The sequence below is a fragment of the Glandiceps talaboti genome, chromosome 13 (genome assembly GCF_964340395.1).
Source record: "Glandiceps talaboti chromosome 13, keGlaTala1.1, whole genome shotgun sequence".
NCBI classification, from domain to species: domain Eukaryota; kingdom Metazoa; phylum Hemichordata; class Enteropneusta; family Spengelidae; genus Glandiceps; species Glandiceps talaboti.
Window position 1 is genome coordinate 2,021,180 of NC_135561.1, and position 13,821 is coordinate 2,035,000.

At 37.8% G+C, this 13,821-nt stretch overlaps 2 protein-coding genes across 2 annotated transcripts in view; both read right to left on the reverse strand.

Annotated features, from left to right (window-relative positions):
- Positions 1-558: 558 nt before the first annotated feature.
- On the reverse strand, positions 559-6,986 carry LOC144444883 (solute carrier organic anion transporter family member 4C1-like). The gene is made up of 9 exons (XM_078134432.1): positions 6,302-6,986; positions 5,834-5,930; positions 5,022-5,143; positions 3,935-4,198; positions 3,075-3,273; positions 2,688-2,850; positions 2,261-2,433; positions 1,363-1,427; positions 559-965 (listed from the first exon to the last, which is right to left on the reverse strand). The coding sequence occupies exons 1-9, from the start codon at positions 6,984-6,986 to the stop codon at positions 559-561; spliced, it is 2,175 nt and encodes a 724-aa protein (XP_077990558.1).
- Positions 6,987-10,390: 3,404 nt separating this feature from the next.
- LOC144444885 (solute carrier organic anion transporter family member 4C1-like) overlaps positions 10,391-13,821 on the reverse strand; it is a 7,570-nt gene continuing 4,139 nt past the window's right edge. The window contains exons 5-9 of the mRNA XM_078134435.1: positions 13,672-13,821; positions 13,219-13,375; positions 12,697-12,869; positions 11,667-11,731; positions 10,391-10,794 (exon numbers count right to left, since the gene is read on the reverse strand). The exon at positions 13,672-13,821 is cut by the window's right edge and continues 49 nt beyond it. Of these exons, the coding sequence (XP_077990561.1) occupies positions 10,391-10,794; positions 11,667-11,731; positions 12,697-12,869; positions 13,219-13,375; positions 13,672-13,821 (949 nt within the window). The remainder of the gene's footprint in view (positions 10,795-11,666; positions 11,732-12,696; positions 12,870-13,218; positions 13,376-13,671) is intronic.

Consider the following 13,821-nt stretch of genomic DNA (forward strand, 5'->3'; position numbering starts at 1 on the left):
GTTTCGTTTCGAACAACTCTTTATTTCTAAATGAATCCACACGAAAGACATAACATATCTCAGAAATTAAACAAAGTTAAAATCAACCAATCAAAATCTTACATCTGATATCAACAGTTATGAAACAATGAAATCTTGCATCTGTAATTTCAAAAAGTTACAAAAAGGATGACTCCAAACTGTGGCACATCAATGAATTTTCTGATTTGAAGGAAAACCTGAAGGTATTAAAGCTAGTGAAAACTAAGACAATGTCATCAAACCCAAAACAATTGCATTAATAAATGTACAACTTATTGACAATTTGTCGATAAATGTCACAGCACTAATTCATTTTTCAAATCGTTTGTATTATTAATTACAGATGACGACGAGGACAAATATAACCACGTCTGAATATCATACTATGATTTTTGACGAGCAGATGTTTGATTTCCGATGAAAAAAAAGTTCTATCATGATAAGCCTTCAAAGCTAATTGTGTAACAAATTCGAATATTATCAATTTAAGTTATCAACTTTTGGTTGAACTGTTTCCGGCATTATTCTATTTCTATTCTATTTTGAAAGATTTGAGGATTTCTCAACTAATTCTATATCAGCTTGGTCTAGATCTCGTCTAGTATAGCCAAGAAGTGAGACCGAGCTCACTTCACGGTTCATAGTTCCTTGGATAATTCCCTCTTCTTCCATCGTTTGTCTGGAAGTACTATTTCTGATCGTCGTCTCTTTGTCCTTCACTTCTATGCCTTTCTCATCGGCGGGAGGAGGTTTGTATACTAGAAGGGCAGCTATGACGACGATTATCGTTAGCAAAAAAGCTGATATCCCAACAACGAAGAATTTTAGTCCAAAGGCGAAGTTGTCGTAGATCCAACAACTGCCTCTCTCATCACAGACTTCCTGCCACAGAAGACATGAGCTATCGATGATGGCGCCCACTACGATGGGACCGGGAACACTGCCTAGGTGTGAACACAGAACAGAATGGGTACATTAATATAGTGGCAGGGGATAGTGATGTCATATAAAAACTAAAACAAAACTTTATAAAGGGAAAATGTTATATCTAATTTGACAAAAGTGAAATGTTGAGCGAATTTCCCCAACAACCTCTTTAAAAAACGGTTATTTTATTTTTGATATCGTCCCATCAAAACTTGAACAATAACTCATATCAAAGTAAAACCACAGGAAACGATAAATGCTATTACTGATTAATTTAAGGGGAGACCATTTAAAGTGACAACACACGCTACCAAACTGAATCAGTTTTAAAAGACTGATTTGTTTAAACGGCTATCAGAAAGTCACGATGGCACTACCGCGATAAAACGTCTAAGTGAACAAATAGTTGCCTACCAAATATCCGGTAAGTAATTGAAGATATGCCGAGAGCGTATGCTCTTTGGGAATCCGGCACGACCCTACGAGAATATAAGATATAGACATGGTAATGTTTTGAAGCTAAATGAAATGCACATTAGGCAATAGTGATAATGTTGTGTATTTCTTTCTAGCACTAAGTTGAATTCAGAACAGTCATCCATCTACCATCAAAGTTCAAAGGTTAAAGGTTATCAAACTATGAATGATAAACCATCCTTGACATGGTTAACAACATTATACCTCCCATATTTGAAATAACAGCAATGTTTTGAATTCATCAAATGGGTGCTTTTCAATATGTATAAACGAAAGCCTGAGACGTGAAATTGGTCGAAATAGCAAAGTTGAATGAACAAAAAAAAACATCCTAATAGTGACGAACTTGAAAATGGAGGTCTTGAAGATGAAGGTCGATAAGGAACGACCGCACAATGTCATACAAGCTCAATAAGTGAACTTCGTTCGTTGGGGGGTGGGGCGTCAGTGCGGTTGCTGAACATAATTTTCGCACTTCTAACCAAATTTCGACGGAAAACTTTCACTCCTTGAACAGCTGTTGTATTTACTACTGAGATGTTGATAGGTTGATAAAGAAATTACTTCTAATGTGAGATATGGTACTGGGTTTCTGGTGTATTTACAATCATGTTTTACATTACTTTGATAATAGTGGTGTGATTCATGTTCGTATATAAATGTATGATATCGCAATTGTGAACGTTCGTTTAGGGGGAGTTGACCTAAACGAACGATGTTCGTGTATTATGCTTGAGCAACATTGTGTGATCGTCTCTAAGCAACTTGACATCATACACTGTACAATGTAAAATGAATTCAATTTGCCTCACAAAGCGCAAAGTAAATATCCTACCTAAGGAGGAGCATCAAATATGGTGTTGTCAGTGTAAATCCTAGTAACATGACAAGGAAAAATAAGAAAGCGAAGACAGGTAGTTGCCAACAATCCAGGTCACATTTACTAATCACAGCTTCAGGTGAATCATCATTTTCATCTGTATCAATACAACTACAGTTGTAGTAAGTCTGAAAGAAATTCAGTCGAAAATGGTAAATATCTATAAAATATTCGAACGTGTAATTAGGCTGAATACACTCTGTCTGTCTGTCTGTCTGTCTGTCTGTCTGTCTGTCTGTCTGTCTGTCTGTCTGTCTGTCTGTCTGTCTGTCTGTCTGTATGTATGTATGTATGTATGTATGTATGTATGTATGTATGTATGTATGTATGTATACATACACAATGTTTATGATGCAAAGAATGGCATAATAAATTTTCTAACCTGTCCTTCATCTGTGTACTTTGTATTTTGGCAACCAGCATAACATGCATCAAAATAGACTAAGTCATTTGAAGCACAGACTGGATTGTAAGTCTCTGACCCGGCACACTGACAGCCTGCGTTACACGCATGCGTCAAATTTACTGGGTCAGGTGAGCCAGTCCTGAGAGAGAGAGAGAGAGAGAGAGAGAGAGAGAGAGAGAGAGAGAGAGAGAGAGAGAGAGAGAGAGAGAGAGAGAGAGAGAGAGAGAGAGAGAGAGAGAGAGAGAGAGAGAGAGAGAGAGAGAGAGAGAATGTTGACTTAGTTTTGTAGTTTAATTTGATCTAAACGTCACACTGAAAGTTGTTAGGCTAATAGTATATGAAGTGCCGATGACATTTACTCACTCTGTTTGATCATATGGAGCGATGACCCCAGCCACTTGTTGTTCAGGACACTTCATCAAAAAACACGGTGTCGCAATTAACGTAATTAGAGTAATACCCAGACAAAACCTTAATGCTCCTTTCACTTGAAGATTGCGCTTCTTAATGACCCATCCTCCAAGTAGTGTTCCTCCTGCAGCACCAGGTATGGCTGTAGCTCCTACAAGTATGGATAACGACAATATATGTATGAAATCATGATAGCACACAATATGATATAACACGTTTTGAAGATTCATTTGTGTAATTGGCAGGAAGAAATCTGACACATTAGATATATCAAATCAATCAAATCAAATCAAATCAAGACAATAGACCAATTATATGAATCATGTTACGTCGTGAAGCAGTGAACATTTAAAACCTACACTAGCTGCAACCTGGACATTCTTTTATCAAATAACCAAAGATGTATTCACTAAAAATTGGTCAATGCCACCTACAGAAATCTTAGCGGTGTTGTATCATATTAAAGTTCAAAATCATTTAATCTGTAATTGGGGGTGTAGATACAGGTCGTGAATGTGAACTGCATTGAGTATGGACCAGCAGTTTTCCTTAAGGACCAGCAGCTTTTGCTACATGTCGGTCCTTATGACCAGTAGTCATTTTCCCTTAAGTTCACACACTGGGTGTAGGTTAGACTGTCGACAGTCGCTCGCGCCAAATCGATCACTTGGGCATTCGGCCCTCGATATCAGTTTGCGATTAGACTAGTGTTGCGCCGCATCGGAGTTTAGATAAAACGTAGTGGGAAAAAAGGTGCGAGCGACTGTCGACAGTCTAGGTGTAGGTATAACTAAAGACAAATTCCAACTAACCTAATAACAATCCTGCAGCTGATGACGTAAGACCGAATTGATTTTCTAAAAACTTTGGCATAAAGGGCGTAAATCCACCCACGATGAAATATAATAGTATTCTGGCAATACAAAGTAGTAAGAAGGTTGGGTTTGTCAATAATATTTTTGTAGCAGGCCACATGTCCTTCCAGCCTTCTCCAAAACCAGGCCGGGTTTCCAGCATTTCAGCGTTTTCACTGTGATGAGCTTGTGAGGTACGTTCATGTTGTATGTCTTTAGCACCTGTGTACGTGTGTGAGTAAAAAAAAAACAGCATTATAGATTATGCGTTATTGGAATGGAAGTTTGTCTAGTTCCTATACTACATGTCACGATTATTACGATCATCTCCACTCATGTGAGTGGAAATGGTCGTAGTAATCCTAGGGAACTAGACTAAATGAAAGTACGGTGATACAAATAATGTAGTCTAACTACTAGTGTGTATGTGTTCATTGAATCGACTCATGAAAATAAGCAAACGACAAATCAGGTTGTTTCCATAAGAAAAATTCTCATTCTGTTGATTGGCTCGATTGGTTAACCCAAGCTCCACGCGAGCCAATATCAGTAAATTTTTAACTTACTTTGGGATATTCATTTTTGTGTAATGACTCATTCAAACTTGAACGGGAACGGCCAAAAGGCCTTAATGACGAAAATGCCGTTTTGAGAAAATGCCCAAAAACCACATGACTCTAAGTTAAATAGTTCTTTCCACAATTGAAAGAACTTAAATTGTTAAAAGACGAAAGTGACGTCAGGCCCTTTTGATACTAACCCCTTCACGTATTGTTTTACTCGTTATAAAACAAAGTGTTATCACGAAGTGGACAATCAAAGAAATAACGCACCATTTAGCTTAATATATTCACTATTTTGTTAAGAAGTAAAATCATTATATCGTACTGAAGTCGTAAACACGGATTATAAACTACCTGTAAATGTAATAAACTTAGAGGGGCAAAATCTATAGCCGTTTCAAGTAAAGTATAAATGTATGGCACACTCTGTTACTGTACAACGTGTAGGATAAATTTCGAAAGCTGCAAACGGACACACTTACCCGGTAAAACTGGTGGGAATGAGGCGACTGGCAACGCTACTAACCAGGAAAGTACCCAACCAAGCAAAAAACCAATCCACCAGGCACCAACCCAGGACGGATCACTTGGTGTTATGGTAACCCTAAGGACAAAATAACAATATACTTGAAAGAACCGACCAATCAACCAACCAACCAACCAACCAACCAAACAAACAAACAAACAAACAAACAAACAAACAAACAAACAACAAGCAAGTAACAACACGAATGTCAACTACTAAAATAACATAATATGACAATTTATCATATGGCATTCAACTCTTTGCCCTCCAACACACAGTTACTGTACAAAGCCAACAACGATATGTAATACGGAGACGTACGAGGGGTTTCCATGGAAACACAATACATCATAATAATTGTAGGCCTTCATGCACATCAAATATTCTACCCTATCCCTCTCCTCCATAACATATGAATTTGATTATTTGTGTAACAGTTAGTTCCTCCATCTGCATCAGAAGGAGAAATTTCTGATAAATATAGTTTCTATAAAATAGGTATGTATTATTTTAATTTATGCAGATCAACATAAAGGGGATAAGATCAAACAGATATATTTGTAACGAAGGAACATTTTCAAATCAAATAAATAGTAAATAGATAAATAAATAAATAAATAAATAAATAAATAAATAATAGAAATTAAAAAAAAATACATGAAGACATTCAGATATAGACGTAAAGAGGATAATATGACATGTATGGTTTGTACCATAGACGTCTCCATCAGACCTCTCCCTTCGATGTCTATGGTACTTTGTACTTACTCGTCTGCATAGAGAACATCGGTATAGATGCCAAGGAACAATGCACCAAGTACAAAACCAAAACACGGACCAAGAACTGAAAATGTAGTCAGTAACCCTAGTGTCGAGATACATAGAAAAGATTACATTCAGACGTGAACTGCAGTTTCTCACTGGGAGAGTATCAAAGTGAATTGCATTGTATATAGCCAGTCATATTCAGACAAACTAGACGAGATATCCCATAGCCCACATCCCATCCATCACTTACCCACAACCCATCAATACCACCACCATCCACAACCTAACCACCACTCACCCAGCCAGCCACACCCAATCACTGTCCACCCTCAACCAAACCACAACACCACCCACCCACCCACCCATCCATCCATCCATCCATCCATCCATCCATCCACCTGACCGACCGACCGACCGACCAACTAATAAATTTTCTGTACGTAAAATACACTGAGTTCATAACATTACCTGTGTACCAAGCAGACGTTCTATTACCCACATTCTCATCGACATAGGCATAGCCAACTGTGTAGACTGGAGATGCACCTATTCCAAATAAGATCTGTGCGAATAAAAACACCCAAAAGTAGTATGCCAGATTCTGCCACTCCTCGTCGCATTGCCCCGAGTCAGTGACATTCTGCCCTCTACGACATAAAGTTTCCTCCTCTCCATAGCCCGTGTCATACTGATATAGACCTGTAGTAAAATGAGGTATGGCCCATAGTAGGGAGCCGCATCCCATGATCACAGCCCCGATACCCAACATCTTGGCCTTATTTCTCGTCGCACCAAAGTATGAGACGAATAAAATAAGAACGACAACGGTCAAGTCGTAGGCACTGAATAGAAAACCAGCCATGGTACTGGATATACCAAACCGAGTTTCAATGGTTGACAAGTTGATAACTACAAAACCATTGATCATAATACCCTGTACGAACATTAAAGAACTGATGGTTGTTGCTAGCCAGGCGGCTGTATTGAATCGTTGCATCCATTGAGGGCGTATGTTAAACCATCCACAAGTCGGAGATTCTTCATCCATGATGTCGGTTGATTGTTGTTTGTTGTCTGATTGGCCAGTATCTGCTGTCCCATTGCTGTTTCCATCTCCCACCGACCCGTCTGTATTTTGTTCATCGATCGTCATAATTGTGCTTTAAGTTTATGTTCACGTATTTTCAACTACACTTTGTCACGTGACTATCTCACCATTCTGCACAGGAAACAAGATTATAACAAAAACGGTGTAAGAAAATACATTAGTTTGAATTTGGAGTTGTTTTATCAGTTTTTCTAAGAATTAATTAAAGCAATGAAAATAAAAAGTTGTAATTTTAGATCTAGAGTCCAATGTTTATTTTGTATGACTGAATATGTTCCTTATGACAACTATTTTTACAGTTCACCAGTAACGTTCACCAATGTGGGTATGAAGCCTTCATCCAAAACCGTTTTCATGATGAAATCTTAACATTTAAATTTTGCTTAGGGAACATTCAGTAGTTACAAAGAGGGGATGGTGGAGGGGGGGGGGGTCACATTTTAAAACAGGTTCTCGAGGATGGTCATATTTTTAGAAAATTGAATTAGGGGAGCGTCTGATTTTACTTTCACTCATTGTTTGCATTATCTAATGTTGCCTTATTTTGTAATTTTGGCATCCCACCGCTGCCACATCCCACCGCTGCCACCATTGTAGAACATATCAGTCAAATCAATGCTGACATCAATGCAATGAATCTATTGTTATTTGTGGTGTTCCAATTAAGTGGTACATCATGTATTATAGCTATAATTCAGAATTTTGCATTCCAGCAATATGTGTAGGCCCATAAATCTACGGTTTTGCCCTTACGGGAGGCATTCAGTTTAAATCTGGTTTGAACTTGTAATTGTATTTTGGGGGTAACTACAGTCGTCCTTTGGCTTTGTCCGGCAACCTTCGGAAGTACAGTCCGAGGTCTTTTACAATACTGTGGGATGATTTGATAGCAATGAAAATAACTACATGCATGACTGAAGGCTGTAAGGTATAATGTTAGGAAATTCCTCCCAGCTTAAAGGTTGCTACAGAGGAAAGATGAAAGGTCAACACACTAGTCCCTGTATCCAGTTAAACACCAATGTTTACCAATTTGACACAAATCATACCTAACTATAAAATATAGTATCATACTGCGCAAAATCCTACCTGGATATGAATTAAAGGTATAGAATAACAGTTAAAATTTAACATCAAATATTTAACGGACATACTTCAAGAGTCGAGTGGGCTATATGTACAATGTACACTACTGGACTTTTGCGATTAATTACTAGTATTCACTACGAACCCAATCCGAGTTCCAAGGTTGTCTATATAGAGTATTTGGTTTAGACCACTGACAGAAAATGATCATAGATGTTTACTTCATTTATTAAAACTAATTTATATATTTTAGCTAGATCCACTTTTCACAGGTAAATTTTTGGCAGACATCGGTCAATGATACACTTTGATGTCTGAAAAAATTGAACATTAGACAACAAATAGTACATTCAATTCATAACAATACGTCTAGAATTGTGATGCAGTATAAATAAACAAATTCTGGTGATGTGTTACAAATAAACTTCGGTTTATAGGAAAAGTTGGAAAACCATCCCTTTGAAAAAACTTAACCTATCTGCTTAAAGTGTAGTAAACTTTTGACTAACAGTCTGTAATCAAACGAGAAAAGTTTGAATACATTTTTCTGTACCAGTTTTCTCTTAATGGGTTCGTAGGTCGGATACAATGGCGAGAAGCCGTAAAACTGACTTGGTCGCCACAAACATCTTGAATATTAAACAATCTAATTGGCCTGGTAACCTGTATTATATATTAATAAACCAATTATTATGATTACCTGTCATATGCAACATCTGATTGGTATAATCAATAACTATAGTCAATCGTGGCGACGATCTTGTGTAGATACGATTTGACTGAAGTATCGTGTACCACTCATCGGATGACATCTAACAACTGTAGTGCCATCTACGATGGTTAAAATTTGACAGTTCGGATTGCCAGGCTGGTCTTCAACAAGGCCATTCAGCTAAATATTTCGGTACCTAGTCGTTACACAGTACCCCGCAGTGCTATATTAGTAGGCGTGACTGCCATTGAGAGATAAACTACATGTTTGCATAAAGGTGTTTGAATTAGCAAGTACAATGTACGACACAGTCCATTTATCTGGAGGTAGCGTGAATGGGACATTGGTTTTATCTAGGGTTTTGGTCTAGAGAGACTGAAAATTGGTCCACTCCAGGATCTTATCTGGAGGGACTGTCGGTGTCTAGAAACATGGGATCCTCCACTGAGTCGCTCCAGGATCTTATCTGGAGGGACTGTGGGTGTCTAGAAACATGGGATCCTCCACTGAGTCGCTCCATGGTCTTATCTGGAAGGACTGTGGGTGTCTAGAAACATGGGGTCCTCCACTGAGTCACTCCATGGTCTTATCTGGAAGGACTGTGGGTGTCTAGAAACATGGGGTCCTCCACTGAGTCGCTCCATGGTCTTATCTGGAGGGACTGTGGGTGTCTAGAAACATGGGGTCCTCCACCGAGTCGCTTCATGATCTTATCTGGAGGGACCGTGGATAGCTATAGACATTGGCCCTCCATGGTCTTATAATTATCTGGAGAGACTATGGATGTCTAGAAACATGGGGACTTCAATTGTCTTATTTGGAGGGGTTGTAAATGGCTATAGACATTGGTGGTCCATCCACTCAGAAATCTCATCTCGAGGGACTGTGGATAATTATAGATATTCTTTCATTTTGCAATATCCTATATGATTATTGTGAATGAGTAGCACCAAGTGAAGGTTATTGGTAGATGCCGACGATTGTAAGGTCACACATTAGAGATTTATTCACCTCACACATCAATATCCCATTAGAGAAGGCCAGTATCTTATATTCATTTCATTTATTGACTATGTTATTAAAATGAAAAACTAAGAATACACGCAATCTAAAATGTGATAACAAACTGAGGGAGGTATTGTCAATCATCTGAATTATTTCCGATGTTATTCTAACGCAATGTGATGACGTTGCTCACTGGTTATGACAGACACACATATACATGTGACGTTGCTCTTTATGTGAAGATTGGTTATGACAGACACACATATACGTGTGACGTTGCTCTTTATGTGAAGACTGGTTATGACAGACACACATATATATTCATGTAAGTGGCTAATCTCACCATCAGCGATTTGAAGTCCTTTACTCTTCACATTTTGCCTAAACGAACAGTCCTGAGGGTTTTGGTGCATTTTCTAATAGCAAAGTTCCCAACTTATCTTTTATTCAGTATAAAGTGAAAGCAAAGTAAATCACAATATAGCAATTGTTGAAACTCTGTGTATCGACATGGATTTATTGCAACTATCACTCTTACATACATTTACTGTCAAGACACAGGCATGGGACGAAATTCATGTGACATATATGTGTACTCCGTTGGAATTCAGTGAGTTGAATCATGGATTGTATTAAAAGTTTTCAGTTAGTTCATTTTCGGTATTTCTGTTAATTCAAGATTAACTTGATCGGGATCGATATTTTTATATCCAAGAAGTGATGCGGAGCTCACTCCGCGATTAATTGTCGCTAAATTTGCCTCTTCTTCCATTGTTTGTGATGGAGTTCCTTTAATGGCAGTTTCTGTCCCCTTATTATTCTTGTCGATCACTCCATTCTCATCAGTGGGAGGAGGTTTGTATACAAGAATGGTAGCTATGGTGACAATAATTGCCAACAAATAAAGTGATAATCCAATGATGACGAATTTCAGTCCAAAAGCGAAGTTGTCATAGATCCAACAACTGCCTCGCTCATCACAGACTTCCTGCCACAGAACACAAGAGCTATCAATGATGGCGCCCACTACGATGGGACCGGGAACACTGCCTGGGTGCCAAAAAAATATTAGATAATCGAGTCAGCTAATATTCTACAAACTGTCTGGATGTGAAATAAGAATAAAATATTTGTACAGTTCACATTTTTGATTCCTTGATCAAGAGATCAGAATGACTAACTTGTGTTTGGTGTGCTTGAGTCGATCGTAGGCGTCGCAATGACACATTTACATTAATGTTCTAGCTTGAATTGTCAATACAATGAAATGAAATGATACGATAACATTACGATCGGACGACCCACTAACAATAATCGACAAGATTATAAACATCTTTTTGGCTTGTGGTGGTTTAATTCTTTGTTAATGGCATGACCTCGTAATCCCCAGGAAGCTGCATTAAAACAATATATTGTCTTATTCAAAAGACCCCTTGATGATAAATAGTCTAGAAGATATCCGTTGGTTTTTAAATCTGGAAATCCCTTACTACGTCTAGTGGAATGGGTATAATCTATCGAAAATCTAGACCACATGCTAACAAAGTTAATAATCGATGACACATTGACAGACAGTCTTTAACCAATTCATCCATACAGTTGTTCATTGATTCAATTAGTGCAATCATGTTTCACATGTACCCAATGCACCTCTATCTCCAGTCTCAAAGTAAGTTATGTGAGGACGTGATAACGTTGCCTGTTTATATTAATATTCAAATTAGATACAGCTATCTCTGGTAATTCAAGACTTAGTATGTTAGATCCATCACTTTCACTAATGGTAAGAGATTGTCAGATTCAAATACCAACAGATGGAGAGTCCCTAGACTTGAGAATCAGAAGATTGACACTTCAATATAGGGATTTGTGTTCATCATCTTACGCGGCCATCGTTACCCTTGATAGCATTGTCAACCTACCGAATACTCTCCAGATAATTGAAGATATGCCCAGACCGTATGCCCTTTGAGAATCAGGAACGCACCTACAATTAAAGAAATTGAAGAAAGGACGAACCAGATTATAAAGATGAAATGAATACACTCGGGTATTTTAGATTTAATAGGATGATATACCACCAATCGGGTGCTTTCTGCAAGCATCAATAATCAGTTTATTGTTATTTGTTTATGAAGACATTGTTAAGGTTTTGTTAACTATTACAGTAGTACATAGGGAGAAGTAAACACCCAACCATGCATAAACAAGGAAGAATGAGCATTATTTGTGCATGGTTGAATGTTTATCTCTGTGTCATAATCACACAGAGATAAAGTAAATATTCGCCGTAACTGATCTCCCTGGTAATTATGAGATTGGGGGTGTTTTAATTTGGACAAGAGGAGAGGAATGGACAAGATGTCTTTATTTAGTCAATAAAGAGTGAATTATATACAGCTGAAAGAGAGAAAACTAGCCAGGGAAAGAAGGAAAAAAGTTTTATATCACCACAAAAATCAATCAATCAATCAATCAATCAATCAATTGATCAATTATCACATACAAAATAAGTTTTATTTCATCATAAAAATCGATCATTCAATCGATCAACCCTTCAATGAAATCAATCAATCAATCAATCAATCAATCAATCAATCAATCAATCAATCAACCAATCAATCAATCAATCAATCAATCAATCAATCAATCGATCAATCGATCGATCAATAAGTTACATGCTCACTTCTCCCTGTGGTACCACGAGAATTCGGCGTTTGAGCTCGAGTCTCCACAGTGATAGTGCATGAATCATCACAGGCAGTCTAGTCCAATCTACAGAAACCAGTCACTTTAATTTTTAAGAGTTTAAACTTCAATGTCAGTACATTACGCATATTTGAAGTACAACTTTAATTATTAGACAATACAAGAGAAAAAATAATACACGCCGAAATGAACTCACAGTCTGACGTATCAAAGGCTTTAATATGGTATGTATGTAAATCTTACCTGAGGCTTATAATTGTGTTTGGAGCCATCAATGTAAACGCAAGTAGCATAATAATGAAAAACAAAATGGCGAATACAGGAAGCTGCCAACAATTAACTGTGCATTTACCGATGACAGCTTCTGGTGAATCGTCATTACCATCTGTATCAATACAACTACAGTCGTAATAAGTCTGAAAGTGGAGATGAAACAGTCACACTAAAACTATAATCTACAAGCGTTACACTACTTCAATGTCAAAAGACTTTCCCCAAATCAATATTCATTAACTACCTCACTTCCCGCCAAATTTATTTTGACGATAGTTTTGTCTTCCTACTGCGGTTTAGAAAAAGTTCCCGTCGTGAACTGTTGTCAGTATTTTGAATGCAAAGTAGTTTCTATAACGCTCTGCAGTCACCTAAGCTTGGAAAAACACTTTTTCAGACTGAAATAATTTATTCCGATCTGGAATTTTACGTCGATCACAAACATACTGTGGTAAAAGAACAAAAGAATCAAAATTGCTTTGATATACTAACCTGCCCATCATCCGGGGTATTTTGACAACCAGCATAGCATGCATCAAAGTAGACTAAATCGTCTGAACCACAGACTGGATTGAAAGTCCCCGAACCTGCGCATTGACAGTCAATGTTGCACGCATGCGTCAAATTAACTGGATCAACTGTATTTGGTCTATGGTTGGAGAGAGAGAGAGAGAGAGAGAGAGAGAGAGAGAGAGAGAGAGAGAGAGAGAGAGAGAGAGAGAGAGAGAGAGAGAGAGAGAGAGAGAGAGAGAGAGAGAGAGAGAGAGAGAGAGAGAGAGAGAGAGAGAGAGAGAGAGAGAGAGAGTGAGAATGTGATATGTATCATGATATAATATCACATCGATTCATGCCATAAATCCATTCAAACGACATTCTGTTCTGGTTAATTGGTTTTAGTTGTAAAAAAGCACGAATGCTTAAGATAATATTCTGGAAAATACTTACAAGAGTGGGTCATATGGAGCGATAACACCAGCAACTTGTTGCTCAGGACAACGCATCATAAAACATGGCATCAAACACAGTGTTGCTATGGTGACACCTAAACAGAACTTCAACGATCCCTTCACTTGGAGATTAAACCTCTTGATAATC

Excerpts from the sequence above, each read along its gene's own strand:
- LOC144444883 (XM_078134432.1), bottom strand. The coding sequence starts at position 6,986 with ATGACGATCGATGAACAAAATACAGACGGGTCGGTGGGAGATGGAAAC. Across the intron at positions 4,199-5,021 it reads ATTCCCACCAGTTTTACCGG|GTGCTAAAGACATACAACAT; the intron begins GTAAGTGTGTCC and ends ACACGTACACAG. Across the intron at positions 1,428-2,260 it reads TATTTGATGCTCCTCCTTAG|GGTCGTGCCGGATTCCCAAA; the intron begins GTAGGATATTTA and ends ATATTCTCGTAG.